This window comes from Ornithodoros turicata, chromosome 5 (genome assembly GCF_037126465.1).
Source record: "Ornithodoros turicata isolate Travis chromosome 5, ASM3712646v1, whole genome shotgun sequence".
Taxonomy (NCBI): domain Eukaryota; kingdom Metazoa; phylum Arthropoda; class Arachnida; order Ixodida; family Argasidae; genus Ornithodoros; species Ornithodoros turicata.
Genome location: NC_088205.1, coordinates 61,037,398 through 61,057,997, shown reverse-complemented (window position 1 = coordinate 61,057,997; position 20,600 = coordinate 61,037,398). Strand labels below are relative to the sequence as shown.

Sequence of the window (20,600 nt, the reverse complement as noted above, 5' to 3'; positions counted from 1 at the left end):
AAAACACCAAGAAAGGACGGAAGTGTAAAGGCTAACAGGCAAACGGTTGATCTGTATGAATTCTTTTTAGGGCAGAACCCTGAAGTCATACAAGGTGATTATGTCTATGTCTGCACTGGTGGACAGACGAGAAAGGATATCAAGTGAGGCAGGTCTGAACCAAAGATTCTGGACCGTGTCCTCGCGACCCTGTCTACACCAAGGAAAGAACCGCCATACAATAAATTTTCTAATCTGTCAGCAACTGTTGTGCACATACTATCGCTTTATAATACCCAGTCTGTGGTCAGTTTTGTTTTCACATACTGGAGAACCGTGTAATCCTATACCCAACTCTAGTATATAGCAGGGGCGGTCCCAGCGAAGTACTTTGGGGGGGGGGGGGGGGGGGCGTCTGCGAACCTTTAGCCAGTTGCTATCCATTTGGTTGCGATGGGGGGGGAGGGGTTCTGGACACGGGCTCAACCTTTTCTCAACCTATCACTGGTCTCTCACCTCTGATCTCAACCTATAGGGCTCAACCTATCACTGGTACCAGTGATAGGATTTCGTGCGAGAAAAGGTTGAGGAAGAGACGAAAACTGGACCAGGCTATGCTATTTTGGAGGGAGGGGGCCGGCTTGGGACCGCCACTGGTATATAGTCACAACGATGAAAACCTACAACATCATCATGGAATATCGCCAAACAAAGACGCCCCGGACAACGTCGCGCTGTAGCTTACATCCCCTTTCCTTCCCGCGCTACGTCTTCAATGAAACAAGCTTTCCAAGACTCAGAGAACGAGCGTTTCGTGGAACTGCTTGTATATTACCCGTACACATCGCCTACCACCAATTAGGCCAACGTAGGATACACAAGGGAGCAACCGCTGGACGTTTGGACGTCAGTCCGTCGGCGGTACTCACCCGCCCTTGCCGACTGTCCAATGGTATACTACAGGACCATAAATTGGGCGCGCGCCTGCCTGTTTAACGAAAGAATAGAGCACCCTGTTGCGAAGAGACGTAAGACAGCCGCCAAAAGAATAGTTTGTACATGTTGGCAGGGCCACACCCAAAGCATCGTACGTCGCGCGTGCATGGTCGGTTGCTGTATAACGCCCCCACCCGCGCTTTACACGCCGTTGGGTGCAACCCGTAATGCCAGCATAGACGAATAGGGGGAGTGGAATGTCTGCGTCCCTTTTTAATGGGGGGAACGGATTTCAGGTGGGCTATGCCGTTTTAGTATGCGTTCAAGACGTCAGTAGAGTAGGGCAAGTGACCGTTCAGGAGAGGGCTTGCGTTCAACCTCTGCCTTGTAGCACAGCTGGCGTGGTGGGAAAAAACGTTTGTCCTCGATAAGAGCCTCATACTTGGTGCAGCTGTGAGAAGATGAACAAGCCTAACATTGGGAGATGCTCGTGAGAACATTCGACCATCTTTTATCAGTGGAGGTTGATCGAGCGCAGCCGAAGGACTTCGTTAAGCCAATAAGCTCGAATAAATAATAATGATACCGTGATGAAAGATGAAAGTCACTGAAAAGGTTAGCCAGCTGTAGGACTCGAACCCACATCTTCTGGATTGCCGGTCCAAGGCTCTACCAATTGAGCTAAGCTAACAGATGAGCTGAGGCGTTGTATGTATTTGTCCCTTCTATGTTGTTCCAGCCTCAGAACATCAGTTCTTTCAGGTACCGTGATGTTACCCGTAAGGTTTGTCTGCCCAGTGTGGTGACATGTTGCACGTGCCGCAGGGTAGGACTGCGGATAATTTGGACCACCTGGGTTCCTTTTGACGTGCGCCGGAAATCTCCGACACACGGTGCTGGAAGCAATGCTTACCTCCCCCACATTGGTACCGCCCTCGGCCGGGATCGAACACGCGATCTTGAGCTCAGCAAGCCAGCACGTTACCGCCGTGGAGGTGACAAAGAAGTGCATGCATGCTCTTCGTTTTTAGGGCGAGGGCAGTACTATATTTGGAGCGTGATGTGAGCAAGCATTGCGCTTTTCCCATCCTACAGTTGGCAATACAAATGACAGTGCTGCTCGTGGCACACCTGCAGCCTAGGACATGTACTTAAGCATTGCAATAACAAACTATGGTGTCGTCGACGTATTGTGAAACAACCGCATGTTCCGCTATGTCTTAAATACGCACGACGGCTCACTAAGACATTAAGAGAAACTAAAGCAAATGGATGCGGACGCGACTGGATGGATACTTGTGGCTCGCCTAGATCCGCCCTGGGTGGATACAGCGACGAGCCCTCGGTTAAGGCGGACCGTGCCCCAACCACCCCCCAAACAACGCAGGAATCCTTCTTCTTGTCGTGGAATCTGCACGCCTTTTATTATCTCTTCTGGGGACCCCTCCTTGTGGTGGACGCCCCCGATGGAACTATGAGGGACATTGTTTCCTGTTCCCTACAGTTTTATGCATGCACAATGAGACATGTGCTGCGGGATAGTCAACGGTTGCTTTGCTGAAGGTATTGTGTTGAATGCGTGACGCCTGCCAAGGCATCTAACAGGTAAGTTGTGAATACGGATTTTGTGGTGCTTGGTCTCGCTACAGCATGGCACCAGTTGATCTCTCTTAGTTAAAAATATCTTTGGTACATGTGTTTTCTGACGTTAAGCTGTTCGTCCCTTAGCGTGTAAGGCGTTCCACATAGACAGTGACGGGGAACTTCAGCTGGTGTATTAGCGTTTACATGAACGGTATAGAATAATTTTGTTTGGGTCGTAGTTTATAGGTTTAATTATTTCATTGATTTATTTACTTTCGGTGTACAGCGCTCAAATGCACAAACATTTGTTCAAACATTTCAGAACGATCGACTGCAGCTTTCATTCATGTGTGGCGGCTAATATATACACACGTTAGATGCACGTACACGATTGTGCTCATACTCCGTTATGGGACCGTTACATATACATGTTTAATAACTGACATAGTAAGACGCTGCCACGCATACAACAAGTTGTCTTCATATTTTCTGACACCCTCGCAGAACGAACTGTACAATGCGTTGAGTTACTTCATTCTCTCTATCCATAAGTGACTCGAAGAAAGTGAAGTGGTCGTCACCAGGGTACTTCAAGAACTCCACGTGCACATTACGTTCAAACAGTTTCTCCTTGTATACTTGAGCCTGCTCGTGAAACGGCGGAGGATCATGCTCGGCTACCACAATCAATACCTTTACGTTCGCGGGAATGTCGGAGAACTTCAACAGAGGGCAAGCTCTCGTTGCCTGTTCGATCGTTATCCCAGCGTCACGAGCCACAGACGTCCTCAACAACGGAAGAGTATCATAAACCCCAGAAAACAGTACCGCACCTTTGACATGCCCCTTGCTCTCGCTCATCCAGGCCTTATCTGATAAGATCATTGCGGCGATGTGAGCTCCGGCAGAATGACCACTTAAAAACACGCCGGCCGAACGTTTGCGTAGGGACATGTCTACCACCTTCTTAGCACAGCGCTTTCCTGACGCGACGATGTCATCCAACGTTACTTTCGGAGCTAAAGGGTATCCAGCTATCACAACTGCAATCCCGGCCAGGACAAAGCTCTTCGCGACGAATGAGTGCATGTCCTTGTTGCCAGCTATCCAATAACCACCGTGAAAAAAGATAACGACTGGTGCATCTTGAGGAACAGTATCGTACCCGAAGATATCCATCTTTTCTTCTGGTCTTTCTCCGTAGACAACGTTGAGGTGACCCTTGAAGTCTGACTTGAAAGCATTGCTGTTTTTCACGGACGTACTCAAGTAGTAGTTGATGAGGTCGTCTCCTTTGAGTCGCACTCCCCATTTACTTGGCATGTGGTTTCGTTCCAAGTCTTCTGAGAAGGCGTCTGAGTTCTCTGCCATGACCACCTCGAACAGGGAACACAGCCAACTGCAACAAAGCGCAAGAAGTCACGGTCATTATCTTATCAGAGGTGAAAGTGCACCTTGCAGTGTGTTAGAATACCATTCTCTGGGTTCTTCACTTTTATTGGCAGATTTTTACGGGCGTGCCTTATCAAGCCGGCACTTTGGCCTGAGGTCATCTCTAGGGCGCTGCCCGCTGAATGAGTGCCCCAATATTGTCTGATAAGTATGGAAGAGTTGCTGTTTAAAGCTAATCTCCCGACACTGGTGTTGTTCCGTTTGGATAAAGCTATCTCGATGTTTTGAGTGCTGATCTCATTGGGCATGGGCAGCAGCGTAGCAAGAAAAATATTTCGGGAGGGGTTCTACGGGAACTTTACATGGGGGAGAGGATTTATCTATTTTTCCCTCTCCGGAATGCACTGCCAAATGTACGATTCCGGAGGGGGGGGGGGGTGAACTTCCGAAACACCCTCGTGCTGCGACACTGTCATTGTGAATCAAACAACTCGGGGGGGAAAATAAGGTGCTGACGCCAGGATTCGAACTTGATTTTCGGTCACATATGCTACCGCTGTTTACGTTGTATTCACAAGTTGTTGCCCTATACCTCGGTCTGAATGAGTGAGTGAGTGAGTGAGAAAGATGTAAGAGAGAATGAGAATAGCGTGATGGGTTGTCCATCCCCCGTGTACTTGAGGCACTCTAACTCAGGAGAAAGCCCTGCTGTCGTGGTGTAGCGGTAGCAGAAATCAAAAGGTCTAGGTTCGAATCTGGGCGTCGTGTTTTTTTTCTTCTCCTTTAAGTGTTAGGACAGGTCAACCAATAGTTGGCTTGCTACCCAAGCAGCACAATGTACCTAAAGTCGAGTGCAATAGGGGTGGACGGCATGTGTCTTATCAATGTTCTTTAGTTTCACCAGCCTGTTCAAGGCCTTCCACATACCCGCCCACCCCTATTGCACTCGACTTTTAGTACATTGTGCTGCTTGGGTACTCTTCACACACACAGGAAAATGGAAATGCACACGTGTCACAGGTTTGATTCAATTGATTCCTTGGCGTTTGGAGGCTTACGCGTTCGTGTTTGATTTCGTGTTTGCCCTTCAATGTAGCCTGCCTCGTCTAGCTCCCGTTGTTTACGTTGTATTCACAAGCTGTCGCCCTGCCTCGGTCTGAATGAGTGAGTGAGTGAGAAAGATGTAAGAGAGAGTGGGAATTGCGTGATTGGTTGTCCGTCCCCCCTGTACTTGAGGCACTCTTTTTTTTATTATTCCGTATTAGCGCCGCGATGCAACTGCGGCTATGAGCTGCGTACAGACGTGGGCAGATGCAGGGAGGACAACAGGAAGGAGTGGAGGACATGGCGGTTAGTATGCGTCCTGGGCCGACTTCAGGGGGAACTGTGCCGACATTCGTCTGGAAAGTCTTCGGAAAACCCAGAGAAAACCTCAGACAACACATCCGGTGGTAGGATTCGAACCCACCGCCTCCCAGTCTTCAGCACGACTTTGGCTACCACCAACGAGCGGGATGCCTTAACCTGCTCGGCGCCATGCCGCTGGTCTTGAGGCACTCTAACTCAAGAGAAAGTCATGCTGTCGCGATGTAGCGGGAGCATATCTGACCGGAAGTCAGAAGGCTCAGGTTCGAACCCTGGCGTCAGCACTTTTTTCCCGAGTTGTTCGAACATGCGATACTTCGCAACCAAATTGATTTCAAGCTTGTGGTATTCGCACAATCATTTACACGAACAGAGCACAGTTGTGAAATATCTCACTTGAAAACGAAGGGGGGAATAAAACCCACTTTCGAAATTTGAAAAAGTCTGGCTTCCACTGGGCGTCGATGGAAGTACTTCTTTCTTCTTTCTTTCTTTCTCCGGTGGACCAACGTCACCGTGCATTAATCGTACCATTCCTGCGCTGTTTCCTGATTCTCAGGGAAGCAGCTGACCGCTGTTTCTTTCCAACAGTGTCTGAATAATCTAATCCCGAATCTTCGTCGACTGTTTTGTTTCGGGAATGTAACACAGCGGCTGCGACCGACGTGGTATACTTTACGTGTCCGCTCCATGCAGAGTGACGTCAACGCGGTGGCCTTGGGAGGCGAAATTTTCTGCGACCACCTCTCCACGTTCCTGTTTCGGTCTGATTGCTTTCTCATTTAAAGCATACTTCGTCACATGAGGAAGAAACAAAGTCTGCCTCTGCTAACTCCCGTTGTTTACTGTCATCGGGCTTCTAACATCATAGATTTGCATCAATATGTCACGTGATCGAATATTGGGTCGACATTCTATTAAACACTTTTCCGGGTAGCCTTATTATTTACTAAATATATTTCTAAAAAAAATATTCATTTTTCCGATTAGGCGGTGAGATTTTGTAGGATGTGTTGTCAGCACAAGTCAGCTTTATTTAGAGCAGGTTTGTTCGCACCGTCAGATAAAGTATTTGGATTCGCATAGAAAGCCCCAGAAACGAACCAGTGCACTATGGAAAAAGACGAAGCAAGCGTACTTTTCGAATCTCTACCATCGGGAAACTCACACTTCGGCTCGCATTTCAGTGGCAACCTGATATATCGTCGCCACCTACCTGCCTTCTGAACTTGGACGTATAAATATTAATATTTCGCGCCTACACCAATCTAAAGTAAACGCAATACCGATAAAGAATGGAGAAAGAAAGTTGACTGGCAACGTGAAAAATGCGACATGATCAGAGACCTTGAGGAATCTGGATTATTTCTTCGTAAGAAGATTGAAGGCGGATCAACAAACATTGCGTATCTGATGCCAATATGTTCCTTTGCGAGGGGCGTTTTCCCCACCTGAGCGCCCGCTAAATACCTGAATGGATACGCGTGGGCCGACGTTGTGGGTAGAGTCGAACAATATTCCAGCTTTTAGATTCTGGGTCATGGCATTATACGAAGATCGTGGCGTGCCGGAGAATTTCGTATATGCAGATTAGGCGGCGGTGGAGACTGGAACGCCCACAGGATATACACCTCGTTATGGGAAGCGTTTCTGACAGGGCTGAGACGAACCGCGTACAAAACGGATGGGTATTAGTGTCTGGTTACTCCCACTAAATTATGATTGGCTGATTGATTGATTGATTGATTTCGTGTTAGCGCTGCGAAACAAATGTGGTTATACAGGCGTAGGCAGACGGAGAGAGGTTGAAGGAGTGGGAAGCAGAGGGTGTGAGTGTGCTTCCTGGGTCGACTTCAGAGGTATGGTCGACATGCGTCCGGAAAGTCTACCGGGAAACCGAGGAAAAACCTTGAGACGGCACAGGTGGTGGAAGGATTCGAACCATCCGCACCTCAGTCTTGAGGATAACCCTGGCGCTACAACTATTCAACTGATGCTGCATCCATTCGGCCCGATCTTCAACTTGTCGTTATCCCATAACGCGCGTTAAATTTACCACTTCGACCCGTGGTGGTGGTGGTGATGGTGAAATGGCTTGCCGTTGTCGGCCTCACAGAGGTGGGCGACGTCACGACTGACGACTGACTGACTTCGGCCCGTGGGGGGGGGGGGGGGGGGTAATGGCAGGATAGGCTCGCCGTTGTTGGCCACACAGAAGTGGGCGTCGTCACGACTATAGCAAAAAAAAAAAAAAAGAACACAAAACACAAAGAAAGGACGGACGGATGGAGGATAGAGGAGGATGAAGGATGGGGATGCGGTGAGGGTGCACGAGTTCGTCGGAGAATGCAGAGTATTCGATGGGTCGTTGAGCAAGGCCTGCCTTCGGCCCTTGATTCGGCACAACCTATCGCGAGAGCCTATCAAAGCGGCTTTGGAGTGCGCGAACTTTAAATACGTATAACGATAACGATCGCTATGTGAAAGTTGACGATTTTTCAGAACTCTAGTTTATTAAAAAGAATAATCCAAATAGAAGGCCAGTTACAAATGCCAATCTATTTCTATTTGGACTATGACGTGCATAAATGAACACGGGATGTTCTTTGTAGTATAGATATGTTCATAATGCTTTAATGGCCGACGGTCATGCTGGGCACTCCAGATTAGCCTAAGGAACTATGTTAGCAGGTTGTAGGTCCTGCCGTCTAGCCTATGAGGTTGTAGTTTGTAGCCGTTGTTAACGATTGACGCGGATTATTTGAGCTGACTTTGTTGCGGATCTAACCCTTCCTCTCTTAAACGGCGAGGTTGGTTTCCCGACTTGCCCCGCTCAGGGGCGGATCCAGACCCTCGGTTTATATGGGGGGGGGGGGTTCCTGTGTCGGAGCGCGTAGCGGGAAAGGGGAGAGAGGGAAATCCAATGTATAAACTGACGTTTTGGGGGGCGATCGCCCCCCCCCCCCCCCCATTGGCTCCGCCTAGAGCACTGCACGGGCCCGGGCTTAGCCGAAAGCCCGAGCCCGGCCCGGCCCACGGGCCGGGCAGGGCCGGGCTTGGCGTTTTTTAGGCGGGCCTGGGCCGGGCTCGGGTTTCAGCCACCGGGCCCGGGCCGGGTACGGGCTTGACAACGCCAGACATAGTCTGGCATGTACGCGAACATATTTCACGAGACTGGACAGCTGAATTTTCAGGTTACTTTTTTTCCCCATTGTATGGGATATCAGGTATTCTCATCGAACTATCACTTTTTTATATGTGATCATGCTTATTTCGTGAATGGGTCTGGATTTCACGCGTGCACTCACACACATTTGGGGACGATTGGTGTGGCGGGCGCGCTGAGGGTCCTGCACGAGCGTCAGTTAGGTTAGGTTTTGGGGCATATTTAGTTCTCGTGAGGGCCCAGCACGAGGGTCAGTGAGGTTAAGTGTTCTGACATATTTCGTGTTTATGAGAGTCCGGCAAGAGGGCCGGTTATGTTAGGTTAGGTGCTCTGACATATATTTCGTTCGCGTGAGAGCTCAAGAAAGAGGAACTAACACCGGAACATCTGCAATAAGCGGCGATGAGTCTCTCTTGAGCCGCAATGTACATACGCCCACGCGCCGCTGCGCGCTGCGTTCCCAAGCAAGCAAGCAAGCACCAAGCACAGAGCGCCTTGCCGGCAGAGAAACACAGCCGCTGCTGCGTTCGAGTGTACCTCCTGACTCTCCACCAATTAGCTGCGTCCTTTTCCTTGCTGCGCTGTGCTCTTTAGTAAACCTAAATACGCCTCCGAACCTCGAGAACAGATAGAGCAGAGGCGGGCTGGGACTGGGCCTGAGCATGGAAACAGCCGGGTACGGGCTGGGCCCGGGCCGGCGGAGTCGGGCTCGAGCCGGGCCCGGGCTGGAAATATATAGAAGACGGGCCGTAGCGGCCGGGGCTGGGTCGGGCACGGGCCTGAAAATTAGGCCCGTGCAGTGCTCTAGTCCGCCACTGCAAGTACGTCTTGATCCTCTATGTGCATGCATGGTCCTGTCCGGTCACGTTCACAAGCGTGCAGAATTGTTTGTTTTGTAGCTCCATCCTTGTGACACAAATATCGTGGCTCCATATCCGACGGACGGGGGGGGGGGGGATATATTTATTAGACCAAAGGAACGAGGGGAGAGGTCAGCCAAACGGGACGTGGGCTTGCTATTCCGCAGAGAAAACATAAATAAATGAGAGAAGTATAAAATAAATAAAAGAGAAAATAAAATAATTAGGAAATTAAGGGTAAACTAACTAACGGTGAAAGAAGGATGAGATGGATTACAGAAGACGATGACTTTAAAAGAAAAGCATGCTGAGGTTAATGCGTTGAGGGTGAGAGTGGGACACTGAAGAATGGCGATTGCACGACTGGAGTTCACAGGCTGTCGCAGGCAGTGTTGCGGATTTAACGAGTCAAATCGGATTTAAATCAAATCCATGTTTTTCGGAACACCGCAAATCAAATCCAAATCAAGTCCGGATTTAAACTTGAGGCAACAAATCAAATTATTTTAAATTCGGATTTGTATTTGGTATGCTAAATCAAATCCGGTCTTACATCCGGATTTATCAAGTCCGTCAACGAATCCGTGGGCTAAAGTTCCCGAAATAACTGTAGCATGCAGCTGACCATGTCTACAAGGTATACAGTTACTGCATGCATTCGCTGGATAAGACCCGTGACATGGCACAAACACCAATAAACGTCACCTGCAGCGGAGAGTATGAACAGCCAACATAGCGATGCGAAGGTTGAAGCTGACATTTTATTTTCACGTGGATATCGGAGTAACATTTGTCAAATACGCCTACTCGGCACATATGAGAAAGTCACCTGTCGGGGATTATGTTACGTTAAATGTGATGGCTGCGTGCTGCACACCGTGGTTGTGTTATAACAAACTCAACAGTACAGCCGCCCACACGCGTAAGCAGTCTTATTCTTTCAGGTTCTTGTTTAGAAAGACCAGCTGCTCCAATGTAGCTGAATGCAGCCTGTTTCTTTTCGCGGTCTTGATCATGCTGGCTGCAGCGAACACTCGTTCAACAGCTCCAGAACTTGCACGTACTGCAAATACATGTTTCGCTAACTTCCGAAAGCAGCGTGTAGCGGGCCGCTGCGGACATCCAATAGCCGAGAGGGGAAACATCATCATCTACTGTGCACTCGCTTAAATAGAGGACTATTTCGTCGTTCGTTCTTGCGGTACGAGTTCTACGGTGGCATCAAGTTGACCATAAGCAAGCCACTATGAAAAAAGGCTACCAACATTCACATTCCTGTTCCTGGACGCAATGACCTCATACAACTGGTTCTCATGTGCACATTTCAGGACTTATTTTAGCAATCTCTGGGACACCGGAACGCGACATCAGTCGCAGTTCAGAACCAAAATGCATGTATGGTAGTCCTTTTCGCGAACTTTGCCTGAGCTCAGCGACCCAGTGGTGCGCTTTCTCCCATACGTTCCATTTCTAAGAAATCATAGAAAGCTGTGATACCGTTGTGAATTAAACGTCGAACTGCCCATGTGATTATGTGTGAGAGTATTGCATGACGTACCCTTAGTGCTCGGAAGGAAAGATGTCTATAGGCCTCAGAGGTGGTCTGTCTGGCAGACAGACCACCTCTTAAGCTTGATGCAGTCTACAGACAGTTTCCGTAGATTGCTTCACGAAAAAAAAAAAAAAAAATCACGGAATTTCTTTTTGAACGAAACGGAACTTTAGGCGGGACATTGGGAACCGAGATGGCGGGATGCAAGGCAAACCATCCCAAATCCAAACCTTCTCCTCATTAAGAGTTGCATTGCGTCATGTGCAAACATATGTGAAATGCAATTCAGATAAATGTCTTGTAAAAACGTAATAGAGACGGCCTCATATCCGACTGACAAGGAATCTGCCTTCCCGGCAACGTCAAATTTCGCAGCAGTCAAAATCCAGCCATTTCCCTTAAGGAGCTTGACCAAATACACATCCAATTCCGTCGGAAAAAAACGTGATTCAGTCCAAATCCAAATCATCTGCCAAAATTGTGATTCAATCCAAATCCAAATCATCTGCCAAAAATGTGATTCAATCCAAATCCAAATCATCTGTGAAAAATGTGATTCTATCCCAGTCCAAATCCTCGCCATATTTTCCCCGTATATCAAATCCCAAATCGAGTCCACGAGCCCTTTGATGGATTTAAATCAAATCCCCGGATTTAAATCCGCAACACTGGTCACAGGCCGACGTACGGCTGTCTTTAGACGCTAAGCGCCACAACCACCAAACGAATGACCGTCCTGGGACCCTTTGTGGAACAAATGTGTCACGTCTTTGGCACTCTTTCAGACACGTTTTTTCTTGTGTGTGTGTGTTTGCCTAATGAGGTGAAGAACGACAACAAACTAATAACCAGTGACGAACTAAAACAACATATAGGAACAGCACAACTGTAAACGCTGCAACGCTTAGGCTGTCCCAATGACACAGTAAAACAATAAAAAGAAAGAAAGTGTCAGCCGGCGTATTTGTGTCAGTTGCCTTTCTACGGTTTGAACTTCCCATTTGTCTGGTTGCATGCTCTTCCTTATTCTGTTTTGTGTGTTATTTTTAAGCAACATTTGTACAGCTTCCAAATGCTGACAATAAAAAATTAGCATGTTCATTGAAAAGAAGGGAATTCGTGATAAGCAGTATTCTCCTTCGTATTCACCACTGTCCAGGACGCAGATGTTACGCTGTTAAGCTGATATGACGAGCGGTTACGAACTACTTCCCCGAACCCTTCCAAGTTCGAAATAAAATATGTGAGTTACTCACTCGTATAATACTAATTGGGTAAAGCATGAATAATTGTAAAGCGCAATGTTACTGCACGAGAAATTACGTTAACAAACATTGAACAGTGCAAGGATGTGCTTACACAGCGAAGAAGACAGGAATGTTACCTAGCCAAGCGTGAAGCTCTGTGGAAGCCGGCCTCTGGTCACAGATGAGTGGACCCTTCGAAGCGGTCAGTCGTTGACCTCACTTCTCAGAGCACGAAAACGATATGCCAGCGCCTATCGGGTACCGAACGGAAAGTTTGATTTTGAATATAGGTGTTCGCAGCTTCGATGACCAAACACTGGCAGACGACCAGACGACCTTGCGCTGGGGAAACTCCAGCGAGGGGAAATGATACACGCCCTGTTTACGTAACGGTGCCGGATGTTGGGGAGTGCTTTTTGGCCGATAGCATGGGAAAGGGGAGGTGATGGGAGACTTCGCTGATAATCGGTTTGGGTATCTGCAGTGTTTTGGAATATCTTGGCCTTCCCGTATTTCCTTCTTGTAAAAGAAAGCAGAAATAATGGGCGGTGAGCTAAGTTGATTAAAGGAACAGTCTGGAGTTGTCGACTGATTTTCGGCTTAGAATTTTATCCGACTGTAACCGTGCATTCACACGAGGCATTCACAGGGTGGCATGCCCACGGAATATTCTAGCGGAAGAAAAAGAAAAAAAAAAAGACTGGTTACGGGGCGGAAGTTCCGGAAGTGAGCATTCGCGCAGCGCCGGAATATCGGGAGTGGCGTACCTCGCACGCAGCAGACGACAAATCGGCCTTGTCATCTGCTGCGAAATACCTTCTGGCTGGCCGCAGGATATTCCCTATGGTTCCCGCCCGATGGATTATTTTGTGGAATGTCGGTCGTGTCATGTGTCGTGTCGGTCGGACATGTCAAGTTACGCGTAGATGCTATATGCAAAACTTCACACAGTAGAGAGTCCTGGTTTTTTGTGGGGACAAGAAAAACGAACGGTATACTCCGGTTTCGGTTTCACGGCGACGCACGTGTGAGCTACCGCACCTTTGCAGACGACGCAAGGGCGTGTGGCCAAGATAAAGGTGCATGACGACTGTTTTCGTATATGGTAAAACGTCATCAACAACTCTTGTCTGGAATCGGTGGCTTGATTGCTTGGCAAGAGTGGACACCCGAAGTTACTAACAATGACGTTACAGCGGCGGAAACGTCGGCTTCGATGCTGGCTTCGACACTGGAAAATTCGATCATAATAAATAATTGCCGCGAATTAAAATGAAATATTTTGCAGGGCGACTCTGAGCATCGTAAGAAAATACGTGACAGCGTTTCCGTGTCTTTGCTCCGAGATTACTGCCCTTAAAGGCTCTTAAAAGTGTATGTTGGCGGCGTTAGCAGTTTGTTGCTTGTAAACCCAGAGTAACAAGTTATGCGTGTCACAGACCGCTCTTAATATTTTTAATTTTCTAGCAAAGTTGCGGTGAAATAGTGTGCCTGAATACTAGTCAGCTACTACATTCGGTAGTAGTCAGGCAACTTACGGTAAAATGGCTTAGGCCCTCAGGGTGACGTCTGGTGGGAAATAATCCGCAATTCGAAGCAACAGTAATCTATGTACGCGGGAATGATTTCGTACTCCCAATGGCTACGTAGCCCACATTCTTTTTAGACCCAGTCTTATGCGCATGCAATGTAGTTTTGCCGCTGTATTTAACGAGCAATGCGAAGTTGGTGGCAACTATGGGCACAATGTATAGCCCGTAGTTTTCAATTGTAATGTAAAAAAAAAAGCACGGGTGCAGTTGGGACGAAAACTGTGATGCAAGACTGGTGGTTCAGGCTATCGAATCGATACATTTTCTGAGATTGCACGGTTCCTCGCTCACCTTCAGTGCTGAGATTGGGGTAAGACCAGGGTTTATATCCAAGCATCGACTACCTGGGCCTTGTCTGGGTGGTCTCGGTCACCCTCAAATGTTGGTTGAGTGAAATAGAGTGAAGAGAATACAGGACAGAGAAGAATGCACTACACACAGCTCTGTGTGGTGGCCACTGCCTAACCTTGTGTTCCCTTGGCGTTATTTCACTCGAAATGTCCCATCGCCAACTACATCAACTTTACGGTTATAAATAGCGGTTTCCTACTAAGTTGGTCCATGATACCCTTGAGCAGCACGCAGATCGCTCGGAAAAGACACAGAGGAAGGCACGGACGGTTTCTTCGGGACGAGCTCGCGCAAATTGTTCTCTCTCTCTCTCTCTCTTTTTTTTTTCCTTTCTTTCTTTTGCCAAAGCATGGGTTGCTGTCGGAATGGAGCCTGTTTCCATTTGGCCAGTTCAAAGCGAAAGCATGTCCGAGGAATTCTTTTGAAGTAGCTTCGCAATCGCCGTATCTGGGATTTAGCGAGGCTTTGCTGTTTTCTTTTTTATGGACGTAGTTCTTTGTTCTCTGCGTATGTTTTCCCAGACTACGAGCATTGGAGTAACCATTCCTGACCTTGTCGGGACTAACAACCCCACATTTTTCCTTTTTCATCTAATTTAATATTATGAACTCCGATTGGCGGAAGTGGTGCGAAGCAATGCGAACCGATACATACGTACTCAACGATCACGACATTTGAGTATTGTTTTAGAAGATAGAAATGAACCAACGCGTACGTCTCGTGCTTTGTTTTGCATTTTTCTTTTTTTCTTTTTGGTATAGCAAGCCGACCTTTCCTCTTTTCGTTTCTTTCTATTAAACATATCCCCCCCCCCTCCCAGCCCGTTATTCCGAATATCGGTGTATATCATTATATTTCTGCTCAGGCATAACCATGTCGTCAATCTTTGCCTGAAAATTTATATTTCGCTATTGTGATTACAGTCTGCAGCTTATATCAATTTTTAGGCTCCGGTATTGCACTGAACGCCACAGAAAACAATCTCCAGATACTAATTTTTTATAAAATAAACGAGTTACATCAGTTGTTTCGTATACGTATTTGCGAGTTAATTCGTGACACGTTCATAATTCCCCTCGCATCCTTTTTATAAATTACAAAATGAAGGATCTCGTGATGGGAGAAACGTCCCACGTCTAAGGGTTCCACTTCATGTCGTGTCCTCCTTGCCCCTCTTCGTTGACACTTCCTTTGTGATTACTAGAGAGCGGACTTCCAGGCAGAGGCGGAGAGTTTTCATTTTCCCAGGGGGGGGGGGGGGGGCAAGGGCGCACCGCGAAATAAGTACTCTGGCGGGGGTGGGGGGGTGGGGGATATGTTTATTAAGAACAAAAAGAAAGGTAAACCAAATGGATGTCAGCGAGTTATTCCAAAAAAAAAAGTGAAAGGGGGAAGACAAAAAAGTAAAAGTAAAAAGAAAGCAAAAGAAAACAAAAAGAAGGAAAGAAAAGAAAAACGAAGAACACAAAACTAATCACACACTCTGGCGGGATCGTATGATGTATGCAGAACTGGTATAGAAATAAGAGGAAGGAAGAACAGAAAAAAGAAAAACAGAGAGAACGTAAACAGTGAACACGTGCACAACTGAAGGCATTACGCCTTTGAAAACCGAGTGCAAAAGGAACAAAATGCAATGAATCCTCGGTGTTTGACCCGAAATGCGCGCAATATTATGAATATGGTCAATGAAATGGACCAGCGGGAGTTGAACCAGCTCCCAACGGATATGCGTTCCGAAGATTCTACCGTTGCACCTCACTGGCAGCTGCAGGTACCTTTTCGACTGCTTTCGTTTCATTGATCTGATTGCTTTGGGCGAAATTCAGGCAATGTGTTGCGTCATCCTCTGTGTTTCTTCGCCTCACCTTCTGCTGTGATAATGAGTATGGTGTGCGGATACATATTTTACAAATTGCAAGATGCATTTTTGGGGTTGGTGCCTCTTCGCTCTTTTGACCCGGGGGCTCCGAGCCCCAAAGGTTAGTGTCAGTCTCTTAGCGGGACTTCCCGGGGGAGGCGGCGCCCCCCCTAGTTAATGTTCCGGGGGGGCAAGGGCCCCCGCGCCCCCCCGCAGTCGGCGCCTATGCTTCCAGGCATATGCATTTTAGTCGGGAGACGTACAGATGTTGCCTTTCAATGTTCTAAACACGAATCCGGACCCATTAGTACTCTATAATGTTAATGCCTTTGTTGCCTCTTTTTGCGATTAGTGCCTATTTTGAAGATATAGGCGCCATTAAGTGCCTAAACGGGCACTAAGCTCGCTGCTTCATGTTTATCTCATAGTTTTTGCAGGGGAAAAAAGTTCGTAACAGCCGAGGACACGCTTCGCCGCGCCACGTCACAGAATGCAAGTGTCTCCCCCTGTGCAGAAAGTGAATTCTTTTTCGCCTGCGTTCCTTGCACCCGGTGCAGCACGTTGTCTGCCCTTGCAGCTGTGCTTAGTGGTGACCAGGGCTGTATAAGTTACTCACAAAGTGTAATTAACTTACAGCTACACGGCTTTAAAGTAAGTTAAGTAACTAAGTTACAGGAAAAGTTACTTAGACTGAAATGTACCTGAGTTAGTTACATAGACGGGCAGAAATCTAGCGAACTGCTAAGGAAATATGAAGCGAATTGCCTCAGGACGAGAGCTGCCGATATTTCGAACAGAGAACAAGGAAAACAGTATCTGTTCGAAATATCGGCAGCTCTCGTCCTGAGGCAATTCCCTTCATACTGAGTTAGTTACAGTTACTCGTGAAATGTTATTGAGTTACTTCTCAATTACTTCTAGTTACTCAAGTTCAAGGTGACATCATGTAAGACTTTGGAACACTATCAAATGTATAGTACTCGTTGAAAACAAACTTCTGAAACAACCTACATATACTCACTTGCTTGGTAGTCAAGCTGATAATGCTGATGAATATGTTCTTAACAGCAGGACATTTTTTTAAAGTTCTCATTGGAATCACTCTGTAACGTTCCAACCCAGGACACATGCATGAAAATTCGATTGCAGAAGTAACTTTCTTTGGAGTACAAGTTACTCGAAAAAAGTAATTAAATTACGGTTACAGATATTTCAGAAAGTAGTTGGTTACAGTAATTAGTCACACAAAAAGTTATTACTTACAGTAACTCAATTAGGGGAATGTGAGCCACAGTGAGACAAGAAAGTTTGTCAATTTTTTGTATTTTTGTATTTTTATTATTTATTTATCTATACTATTAACCCATAGACTATAATAGGAGTGGTGGTAAGGAATACAAGGAGAAATACACAATACATAGTACATAATAAATACATAGATACACGAATATAATATGACCAAGAGTTATGACTAATGTGTCATGCGAGGAACCTATCTAACGCTGTCATAAAACTACTTACAGTATATATTATAATTGGGGGTTTACATCGCGAGACAACTGAGCTATACTTACAGTAACACAATCAGTGACATATGCAGGTAACTTATTCCATTCCCTTATCGCTCTAGGGAAAAGCGAGAATTTGAAACAGTCTGTGCGAAATCTGGTTTCCGAAAAGAGTGCGTCGTGAGTGTGACGTAAATTTTTAATTCGACTGGCTAGAACAAATCTTGTTTTTATACTGGATATACAAAATAAAGGTTATTTTTGAAGAGATAGACAAATTACGAAAATATAGACAGCTAACTCGAAACTGTGTGCCCCATGCACCCCATCACCCCACCCAACACCCCATCTCATCGTCATCATTTATTGTTGTTGTTGTTGTTGTTGTTGTGTGCCCCATGCTCGGCCAGAGTGTTACAACCAGTGGGGGAATATTATACCAAGATCATACAACGGATTAATTGATGGAAAGTCAACTTCGAACGTGTATGGCAGGGCTCGAGGCGTCTGCTGGCGGGAGCGCACCGTAGGGTAGGCAAGACGTCAACAATATCGCTCCCATTTATGTCATAGCAGGAACGTCGGAATCGACAAACGAATTCGGTCTCTTCTTGCTCTGGCTCAGAAAACTAACTTCGTATTCCCCGCGACATACTCTCCTGTCAGAAACCCGACGTTATGTAGAAGCCGTACTATTCACCTCCCTTGAGTAGGTGGTGGCGGTGATGGTGAAAGGGCTCGCCGTTGTCGGCATCACTGAGATGGACAACGTCACGACTGACGCCCTGGGGGCGATCTCATGTGCTCCCGTAACACTGTTCCCCATCACACGGCTATTATTGAGATGCGCGTATCAGCACGTGGCTGAGCGCGAGCAAACAACATGCCATCTTTTGATTCTACTACATCTATTGCACTGATAACGCGTAAGATTCAAGTCACTATCGTTGTATATGGCAAAAAAATGTCATCAAAATATTTTTTTCCTCGTCGAAATGCGTCCGGAAATATGATTTGCCTACCGGTTGCAGATTGTTTGCCGATTTGCGTGATCTCATAGCAATGTAACACTGTTTGACGGACACAGTTATAGTTTCACCTTTCTAAGGTTCCCGAATGAGGCATATATATAGGCAATGTAACACTCTCGCCCATGCCTCAGTGCGCCTCACGTGCCCCTACTTGTAATTAGTTACTTTACAGCTCTGGTAATAACGCTCCTTCTATTCCTGACGATATCCCTCGCAAGTATACCCGGGCGTACATGCAGGCACGCACCATCAAATCGGTCGACATCGTCAGGCGGCGTTCTCGGAATCTATAAGACTTCCTAGTGACAGGCGACATAATTTCACGCCGGAACACATTGAAAGGATGCTTGTTTTCTACTGTCTCCACGCTTTCAACAAGGAAATGCATGCACGGTGCCATGCGATCGGAGCGGTTTTGTGGACGCAAATTCTCCACCCTATTTTTATTCCTATTTCCATCTGTTTCTGAAGTCGAGGAACGACTTGAGAAGTGTTACTACAGGCGTATCATTTCTAAGCCGCAATTGTTACAGAAGTACACGCGATAGAGTGGTATGTTACCGTAGAGCAACTAAAGCAGACGGCATCACTCGTAGTGCTGGTAGTGCAATATTGATCGTGCCTATTCCGAGAAAATTCGTGCCTTTTGGGCCTCTTTTAGAGCTTCTTTAGGCGCCTAAAACGCATTTTATTAATGCCTTGAGATCCGTTCTCTACTGATCACAGAGATGCGCTGCGAGTTAGTTCATGTATTTCAAGTGTATGTGGCATTATGCCTTTCCCCTTCAGAAAATAATTAAAATGCATGTAACTCACGCAATTTTCGTTGTGCCATATTTGAAATCATGAGACCTTCTCGACACCCTCTGAAGTCTCCGTGTTTCTCAGCTACTGTCCTAAGGACAGGGTATATATTGTGCAGAGCGTTGAGGGTCATTGGTAGAGATGGGACGAATCCGGAATTTTCCGAATCCGGATCCGAATCCGAATTCAAGGATGGCTCTGCGAATCCGCGATTCTTACGAATCTTGAATCTTTCGAATCCTTTCTTAAAAAAGAGTTTAGAACGCAAGCAAGAAAAAATAAAAAAAAAACACTTCTACTGAGAAGTGTTTTGAAGCACAAATTGATATCTTTGTTTAATGAAAACAAATTAAATAATAGTTCGCTTTCGGGAGAAAACATGCCCATATACTTTCTTCTTCAATGTAATTTATTTAACACTTGTTTATTGACTACAGGAAATACATAAGCTCTCGAGCCTGAATTCTTTCCACAGAACTAAGAAGCAATCAAAAGCAAAATCATTTTACTTTTAAACTTGTAATAATATAGAGTTCCTGCCAGAACCCATTCAGTCGAGAGCATTGTAAACAAACAAACAAGAAAACAGCTGCAAGTTTTGCATTAATGAAGATTTTTGTTCAAAAATATCAGCATTCTCACCGGCTCCTACTGCGTTTTTATCAGCTATGACACCCGATGTGCTGAAGAGCCCTTCTGACGTTACTGTCCGATGGGGGTGTGACCAGAAACTTGTTAGGCTAATCAGGCTTTCGGCGGACGCCGGAGGCGCCAATTTTAAAATCAAACAAACAAACACGTGGTTGGTGGATTCGAAAGATTCGATTCGCCGTTTTGTGCACTGGGATTCGGATTTCCGAATCTCGAATCCCTGCCTAGGATTCGAGGATTCGAGGACTCGCGGATTCGGTTGGCCCATCCCTATATAGTCATTGGTGTAGTTGGTCTACGGTCGTTTGATGATCTGTTTTCTTCCACATCTCCACATTTTTATTTTATCAATCAGTCAATCAATCAATTACGCGAGATATAACGACTTCCGTTTATCAACACTTAGTATGTTCTGGGCATAAAAAACGCGTTACCTGTTAAAGGGGCACTAAAACTTTACTTCAAATTACGTTACACGCTATGTTAATAGTGAGTTTTAGTGTATGGTATGCTATCGCCTTTGCGTACGTAAGGGATAGCGTTGGTGGTTCTGCGCACTGCGCGAAGCTCTCTTTCTGTTATGGGCATGTGCAGAACCATCAACCCTATCCCTTACGTATGCAAAGCCGATAGCGTACGATGTACTAAAACTCTCTAATTTCGTACTTCTTATCGTAATTCAAAAAGTTGATTCCGTTACGAAGCTACAATCGAAATTATA

General features: G+C 46.5%; 2 protein-coding genes across 3 annotated transcripts in view; one reads left to right on the top strand and one right to left on the bottom strand.

Moving 5' to 3' along the window:
• LOC135394538 (Krueppel-like factor 12) overlaps positions 1-20,600 on the top strand; it is a 334,317-nt gene that overhangs the window by 154,706 nt on the left and 159,011 nt on the right. The gene's annotated exons all lie outside the window — the stretch shown is intronic.
• On the bottom strand, positions 2,745-12,459 carry LOC135396111 (kynurenine formamidase-like). Of its 2 annotated transcripts, none has more exons than XM_064627154.1 (2): positions 12,194-12,459; positions 2,745-3,898 (listed from the first exon to the last, which is right to left on the bottom strand). In XM_064627154.1, the coding sequence occupies exon 2, from the start codon at positions 3,868-3,870 to the stop codon at positions 2,980-2,982; it is 891 nt and encodes a 296-aa protein (XP_064483224.1). In that variant the 5' UTR covers positions 3,871-3,898; positions 12,194-12,459; the 3' UTR covers positions 2,745-2,979. The 2 variants fall into 2 exon arrangements, with proteins under 2 accessions (XP_064483224.1, XP_064483222.1); XM_064627152.1 differs by having other exon boundaries at positions 12,219-12,459.

Excerpts from the sequence above, each read along its gene's own strand:
- LOC135396111 (XM_064627154.1), bottom strand. The coding sequence starts at position 3,870 with ATGGCAGAGAACTCAGACGCCTTCTCAGAAGACTTGGAACGAAACCAC.